This window comes from Anneissia japonica, unplaced genomic scaffold (genome assembly GCF_011630105.1).
Source record: "Anneissia japonica isolate Jap-2015-1 unplaced genomic scaffold, ASM1163010v1 scaffold3711_len311769_cov181, whole genome shotgun sequence".
Classification (NCBI taxonomy): domain Eukaryota; kingdom Metazoa; phylum Echinodermata; class Crinoidea; order Comatulida; family Comatulidae; genus Anneissia; species Anneissia japonica.
The window spans coordinates 239,845-248,355 of NW_022758350.1; the positions used below are offsets into that span (position 1 = coordinate 239,845).

Sequence of the window (8,511 nt, forward strand, 5' to 3'; positions counted from 1 at the left end):
ACTGTACATACTCCAAGTATCGAAATGCACGCCATCATGTCGGGATTCAATATTTCAAAATTAATTATGTCATCATCAGGAATGATGACATAATTAATGTTAAAATAATGCATCCCGACACGAAGGCGTGCATTTTGATACTTGGAGTTTGTATTATACTATCATATATCATGTACACCTACTATTTTTACTGTTTCCATATAATTGATTAATCTGACATCAGTCTTGTTCTTTTATCAATCTTAATTAGTGTTTTTAAATTTTTTTATGAATTTATTAATTTTCTCTATTACAGTACACCATTGAATCGAGTACAAATTGCAAGCCACAACAGTGGGAGTTTACTTGCCAATGTTAGCATAGATAGCGACCTAGATGACGGTGAACAAACTCAGGATAACCAGCTGACCTATAGGATGACAAGCAGCCAAGGTGCTCCTCAAGTGACAGCTAACATACAGGATCCATTGGATGAAGCTGATCTGGAGATCCAAAGCTTAACCTCTCCCAAGAGCTCATCCCAGGGGTCCTTGTACCAAAAGGACAGTGGCGTTGACGTTATGAATAAAAGCGGACAGAGCTTGGCTAGTAAATCAACCGGTGGTCCGGAATATTTCAGGCAAGATGAAAACACATATGTAACAATGATGAATGAAGAGAGTAGAAAGGCTACTGTAACCAGGAACTCTACATTCCGTGTTGACAGACAACCACCAGTACATCCATTGGTTCCCAGCTCTGCGAATGTTATACGGAAGGAAACTTTTAGAGTACATGATAGAGACAAAGGAAATGTTCGACAACGCTTTGTTTATCCCCAGACATCCTCAAAAGAAAGTAGGACTTCTTCTCACGGTCAGGACAATTCTATGTGTGGTGGACAAGACCAACGGAGTAATCTAAGTCTGGTTGTCCAGCCGGTTGATATGAAACTGCCAAGACAAGCTGTATATACTGATGGAATTATGCCAGCAAATGTCCGACCCTTAAAAGAAAAAGTGAACTATGTAAATAAAGATCATGAATATGGTGAAACGTCTTCCAGTCACAGTCCTCGTAGTACGAGTAGTAATGACTCCAGTCGCGTAATGACATCATGGGGTCAAAGCCGGGGAACTTCTGGTACACCGGACAGTTTTGGTGCAGTTACTCCTCTCAGTGGAATGAGCACAGGTTCTTTGACCAGTGCACCAAGTCATGCAAGTGAGCAGCGAAGGGTTTTTGAGTCACCTAGACAGCAATGGAACGCTGGAGAGCCTAACATGGCTAAAGCGAGGGGCGGCGAAGCTTTTTATATTAACACAGATGAACAAATAGGGACTGGTCAGGTTGTAGATAGTGGGTATAAGAGACATGGTGTTGGGGATAGTCTCACTGTTAGTAGTAGAGTATACAATGTCCAACCAGTAGAGATGTCAACGTTGCAACATGAGTACATGCCATCTCAAACTAGAAGATCACATGAGTGGATGGGGATGCCGAGTACGTTGACTGTCGTCCATGCACGCCAGTCTTCAGACCCTCAGCAGTTGCAAGCTTTTGATCGCTACCAAACATCGTCACATGGGATGGAACCTTTAATCACACATAGTCCCAATTCAAGCATACACACTGAACTTTCAAAACCCAATCAATCATTCCATTATCATGGAGGGAAGTTACAGAACCAAGGCTATGGCCAAAGTACAGGTATGGATATCTATAGTGCTGGTGATCATGTGTCATACTCCCATTCTGATAAAGAGTCTTTCAAACTTCAATCTGAAATGTTAACCAAAGAAACTCTGGCTGCCAATGAGGTAACCACCTCATTTGCGCCACTAGTGTCACAGTCAGCTGACCAAATTGATAGGCATGAGTCTATAAATTATGATGTGTTCTCACATCCAGATGTTGATGAAAGACTTGACCCCATGCATGTAGATGTTGTATCAAGTGATGTAAATGTTGTAAATGGTGAATCGCATGGCATGACTACATGGATTAAAAAAGTAAAGCATGAATCTGACTCTGTACCCTCTATCGATGCAGGTAACAAGACGGACAATTCTTGGGAACCCTCTGCTTCAGAGATGCTCCAGCTACGTTTGAAACTCGAAGAAAAACGTCGTAACATTGACCGCGAGAAGCGGAAGATGGAACGCAATTTCAATAAACAAAGGCAACGTGTAGGAAAGGCAGCTTTCATGCAAATAATTAGGAATGAAAATAATGAACTTGGCGATGCTTGCCATGAACATCAGCATCAGTTGCAAGGTGATTTCACGAGTCATGTGGAACCAAGTAAAATAACATTTGCAGACCTTGGGTCAGCTAAACAAAATCAAAACAAAGTTAAAGATGAACTATTAAGAAATGTCTCAAGTTTCCCTCATACTGTCCCAACAGGAGGCAGTGCACCCACAGTGGGAGTTATACCATCAATAGGGTCTGTGTCGGGAGTACATTCTGGAACGCATTCGCCACATCTCACAACCGACGAATATAATAATTCAATTGAGAAGATGAATGCTAATCTTTCGCAATTGCAGAATGAAATAACTCGATTATCTCAACAACACGAGCGGATCATTCACAATATTGGATCTGAACCTCAAAGTGCAAACCAAGAGTCAAACCAAATTTCAGAAACAAAAACAAGCTCTCCCTCTGGTGGATTTTTCTTACAAAATTCTGGACCAGTTGAAAAGACAATAGAGACAGATAAAAATTCAAATGGTTTTTATCTTCAGGGCCCACCTCAATCTAGTGAACCTCAAGGCTTTTACTTGGGCAAAGAGGATAGATCTAGCCCTCAATTAGAAAAGAATCAGTGTCATGAAACATCTGAAGATAAAAATGATGGCTGTTCATTTATACTTCATTCCCAACCACCCACATTAAATGTTGCTAATGTTGAAGATAATAGTCACACATCCAAAGATGATGCTTTCACTCAAAATATAAATTACCAAGTACCTGATACAAGTAGAAAAATCAGTGATAATAAAATTCCATACGATTCCATATATGGGCTGTCAGATCAAGTGCAAGGCAACGTTCCACAATTTAAGGACTCCGATTTTCATCATTATAATGCTAATGTCGAGAGGGTAAGTAAACATGCATCAAGTGAGGTAGTCGCAGATGTCGTTCCGCAACCTGTTATAGAAAATAGAGCTATTGAAGATAATGAACCTAAAGTTACTCAAACTGAAGATCCGGCCGAGCACAGAATCGAAGGCTTGGTTGAAAAGAAACGCTTTGCTAAATTTGAAATCGGTAATGAGGATGGGGAATTCAAAGACAAGGTTCGGGCACGGCCTAAACGATTCTCAGTTAATCTTGATAGTAGCGATAATGAAATCACAATTGTCGAACAAGTACATAAAGAGAAAAAGTCGGCAAAATCTTCAAAGACCCCACCAGTGGAAGTAAGGAAAGCACCAGTAAAACCAGTTGAGCTAACACAAGAGCCTGTTAATGCGGTACACGAGGTGCCAACGAAGGACCAATCAGAAAAGAGTACATCTGTTCTAGATGATGCAGAGGATCAAGAGGCAAATGTTTCACATAACAGATCAACTGGGTTTGTTATAGATGAAGAAAAGGTATGTTGTTTATTAATCACTATTTATTTTTAATGTTATCTGCATGTTTGTATATATTTTTCGGTAATGTGTTATACACTATATACCTTTACTACTAGTACTTCTACAGTAGTCATGTACAACTCCCATTCTTGCGTCACCACAGTGATGTTGCGAGTTACGGTACATTATGTACTATATAAATTATTATTTAGTAACTTATAATCATTTAACTGCTCAACTATTATAGGTAGCTGTGGATGATATTGCTAAGAAGAGAGACCAATTTCTTAAGAGCCGCTTAAAAAGACAGGAATTAGAAAAGGTAAAGCAAGCAAAGAGAGAGGCATTGAGAGAGAAGCAAAGGGAAGAACAAAGGTATGCTTTATATCAAGCAGAATAAAATTGTAATAATATTTTTTTTTGTATTATAATTATGTTAAAATTTACAAAGACTAATTGTATCTCAATTTTGCAACTATAGGAGGAAACAGGAAGATATTGAGATGAAGAAAGCTGAAGAGAAGGCAAGACGTGAACGAATCCGCTTGGAATATCAGATTCGGAAGCAACAGGAAGAGGTGAGAGTTTTTTTATATTTATACTATTTTTTACAGTGTCCTAAATTTTACATAACAAACAATATATTTAATAATTGTTAAATTTATATGCTATATAAGACAGGAAATATTGAAATATTTTACAGGTACAGTACTCCTTCAAATTTTAATGAAAATATATAATAATTATTGTAAATTATGTTGCATAGTTGCAATGAAATTTTGACATTGGTTTTTAAGTCTTGTTTTTACTTTTAAATGTTTATAATAAATTTGTGATAAAATAACAACCAAAATATGTAGAATATTTTAAAAATATATTGCATTGGTATCCATGTTTGTAATTTCTGAATTTCAAGACCATTATTTTGGTTTGTTATACATTTCAGTGAAAGGAAATAGTTGAGTCCATTATTTTATCTACGCATGATTGATAATTATTCTGTCATCGCATTTAATGTAAAGCATAAGTTATCAACAATAAGTTATTGTTTGAAGGCATGGCAAAGAAAATAAGTAAAACTCAAAAAAAAAAATAATTGTGCAAAAAACACAAAAATCTTGTTAACCATTGTGATATGTGACATTCTCATGACATTTTAACTTCCAAATGTCACATGATAGACATGATTGACAACAATTGGACATTTTTCTACCACCAACAGGATGAGGCAAACGGGAAAGCTGCGAAACCTAAACAACAAATGGTTTGTAACATTACTCACAAAGGCTTCTTTGTTTACTTGCCCTTCTGTTTTAAATTCTCTGTTGGTTTTATTATTTTGTTTGTGAACACTTTCTAACTAAAACCTTGAACACGTTTGATGTCCTTTCCTATGTTAACAAGTAATTTGTCCTCTGGTGACATTTGGATTGCCCTGGTGACATCTAAGATGACTTCTGGTGACATCTGTGATGTTCTCTGAGGACAATTAAGATGTCTTCTGATGACATACTGTATAAGATGTTTTCTGGTGACATCCTGTATAAGATGTTTTCTGGTGACATCTAAGATGCTCTCTGGTCACATCTAAGCAATTCTTTTGTCAAATCTGTGATATCCTCTGGTCACATGTTTTCTGATAACATCTATGATGTTTTTTGGTCACATCTGTAGAATGATGTTATACTCAAAACTTTATTAATCTTCTATCCTGCAGGCACGGATCTATTTTTTTCTCTGACCTTTTCTCAGATGGGTGGGCCTTGCAGTGGTGGAACCAGAAATTTGAAATAGAGGGTGCCCATTGAGGGACCTTCACAGATAGAGACCTCAGCCCCACCATGGTTGGGGCCGAGGTAAGAAAAATTAAGATGTCGCCTTTAGATGACCTGAAAGGCACTCTCAGGATTTTGAATATAATTTTCAGTTTTTTCTCCATTCTTTTAAAATAATTTTGAAATATTTACCAGGGCCCGGGCTGACTGGTTTCCCTTGAATCCACCAGTACATGGCTGAATCCTCTAATACTCAGGTGACCTAGGGTTTTAAAACAAATATTGCCTATTTAATTCGAAAAAAGATAGAACATATTTTTGAGAGAGAGGCCTTGATGGTTGTTATCAAGATTACAGTACTCAGACACACCTTGAATATCAACTATAAACAACATATTACAAATAAAGACCTGTATGGAGATATACCCCTGTATCAAGAACTTTTAGGGCACAAAGGTTAGCATTTGCTGGACATTGCTACAGAAGTAAAAATGATGTTATTTCAAGGGTTCTCATTTGGAAACCAACCCATGGGAAAAGGAATCGAGGACAGTCCCGTCATCGAGCGTAATTACAGAAGGATCTAAACACATAGCGGCAGTACATTCCACAACTTTTGAAAAAAGTTATAACTTCACTCATCATTAACCAGGTGTGCCCGATAAAGAGAGAGAGAGAGACAAGGAAGATATTGATGCAGTGGCGTATCTCAGTTGGTGGGGTGGGGGGTCCTTAGAGGTTGGAAAAAAAATAATAAGTGCCCCTTTTTAAATGTTAAAAAAATAAACGACATAAATTTTAGGTATTAATGTGCTATTCCCGGCATCTAAAAGTCCTCAATTCTCAACATTTTCTCACCTCAGCCTCAACCATGATGGTGCTCATATGGTAGTATTGTCACTAGTTTTTATGTATCAAAGTGCTATTTTCTAGCATCTAAAACTCACCAATTCTTAAAATTTCCTCAACTCAGCCTTATCCATGATGGGGCTCAGGTGGATATAGTAATTTTTGTAGTTTCTACCTAATAAAGTGCCATTTTATGGCATCTAAAAGCCTCATAATTTCTTACAAGGTCTTGCCTCAACCATGGTAGGCGTATAATAGATTTGTAGTTTTCATAAATTTTATGTAACCAAGGGCCGTTTTTGAGTATCTATAAAATTCTTAAAATTTACTCACCAAGTATTAAAGTGCCATTTTCATGTAGGCTATTTAATTCATTCGGAGTTTTTTTAACTTAATTCGTCAGAAATAAAAGGAAATTAAAAGTTAATTTAAGTTCCATTTCCGGTCCTCCAGAGGTATAAAATACTGAAATTTTCACGTCACTGCCAACCAATTTTGCTGAAAACAATAGTTAATCCAAATATATGTTCATTCGTTTTGTTGTTCATGTGAATATTTGATAAGTTATTACTTTAAAACAATGCTAAAAATACACAGTGTCAATGCCAAGATAGACACGTACGACGGAGCTGAGCTACTCCGAATTAGTGGTGGTTACGTAACGTTTGTCATGCACTGTATTATGCGCTATAGAAATGGAAGACCATATTGTAATGGGAATGCACCTCTCTAGTAGGGCCTACCATATAATCAGTGTAAAAGTGTAAGATATAGGCTAGTGTGGGTTTAAACAATGTCCTAATGGTAATGTTCAAAATAAGTCAATGAAAGTAAGTATGATTGTTGGAAAAATGGTTAACATTTTATTTTTATTTCTCACCCTGACTTTCACCTGGGCAAAGGTCTGGATCCGCGCCTGATCCTGCGTAATGATGGTCGTGTGTTGATGGTAGTAGTTATTATGATCTCTTGGTGATACTATTTTTCTTCTTCCTCCTTCTTCCTGGGTGGAGAGCCAACTTCAGAGTTAAAGGCTTCGGCCCGACAGATGTGAACTACTCATTCGTACAACTTACGTCATGCACAGGCCAAGATGACGCGCCATCTAGTCCACAGTGGCAGGGGTTGTGAGATTGACTAGTACACTGGCGTAACCCCTACTCATCTCGAAAGATGTACTGGGTTCTTTATAGTGCATAAGAGCCAAAGGTGTACACTAGGCCTACGGTTTATAGTCCTTTTCCGAGAAGACTTTTTCCACCTCCAGAACCATAGATGAGCGTGCTATTCGAACCAGCGCCGATATTATGGCTGTAGGTTGTGGTGCCCCTGCCTTAAACGCTCGGCCATTCAAGTCGCCTTACTCGGCCATTCAACTCGCCTATTATAGTGATTGATAATAGAAACATATGATGGTGAAATTGTTGATGATAATGGACTGTTTCTTTACCACTTCTAGTAGAGGGTGGGGTTGTTTTGTTCCAATTCTGTTCATTTTGTTCTGAAAACTGCATTTTATAAATGCTGTGTCTAGAATAGACTATAACTATACTGGTGAAACTTCTTGGTCTTGGGTTTTATTTTTTTTTCTTTTTAGAATTTTAAATGGTGACGGAATATAAGTAGTCATTTTATAGACCATTATAGTTGGCAAAGACAAGCCAAACCAGTCACTCGTCACAAAAATTAATTTTTAGTTATAAATACAAGGTTGTTTTGTTTTTTTTCCAACATTACTGTAAATATAATAATAATAATTCTTTATTAGTCCTCATTCTTATAGGAAATCAGAAAGTCGACCTGGGCCCTTAGGGACCTGCGGCAGCCACAGTGCAGCACCACCCAATTTAACTACAACTACAACATAACAGACATATGCAGATATGAACATTGTCCTTAAAGCCTGGTTTCCTGTCGACGTAAGAAGGCAGATTTACTTGCCACTACGTCATTTTAACGTAACAATATGCGATCTGACAGGAAACCGATTGCGACTGGTGCGTTGTCAAATCGACGTAACGTAAATTAAATCATCGCAAAACAGTGTTCGACAGGAAACCGTCGTATTGAATTTTCATGCGATACGTCGATTTTCCATGATTTGACAGGAAACCGCGATTCAGTGACTTATGCTTGAGTGATCAGGGTTGCCATTTGGCCTTTTTGACAGCCAGATTCCTCAAATCTGGCCGTATAAAAATTTGCCTGGCCGTAGCATTTGGAAAGTCATGGCCAAACTATATTTGGCCGAATTTTTGAAAAGTTTACATTTTTTTCAATATAGGTCTAATATAACGTAGACTTGTTTTGGATAT

The 8,511-nt window shown here is 37.6% G+C and overlaps 1 protein-coding gene across 1 annotated transcript in view; it reads left to right on the plus strand.

The window, feature by feature from the left end:
• The window catches only part of LOC117125250 (calmodulin-regulated spectrin-associated protein 1-B-like), a gene marked incomplete at its 5' end in the record, with an annotated part of 38,938 nt that extends 34,006 nt beyond the window's left edge, over nt 1–4,932 (plus strand). The window contains 4 exon segments of the mRNA XM_033271709.1: nt 296–3,590; nt 3,820–3,947; nt 4,054–4,150; nt 4,795–4,932. Coding sequence (XP_033127600.1) covers nt 296–3,590; nt 3,820–3,947; nt 4,054–4,150; nt 4,795–4,932 — 3,658 coding nt within the window.
• Nucleotides 4,933–8,511: the final 3,579 nt, after the last annotated feature.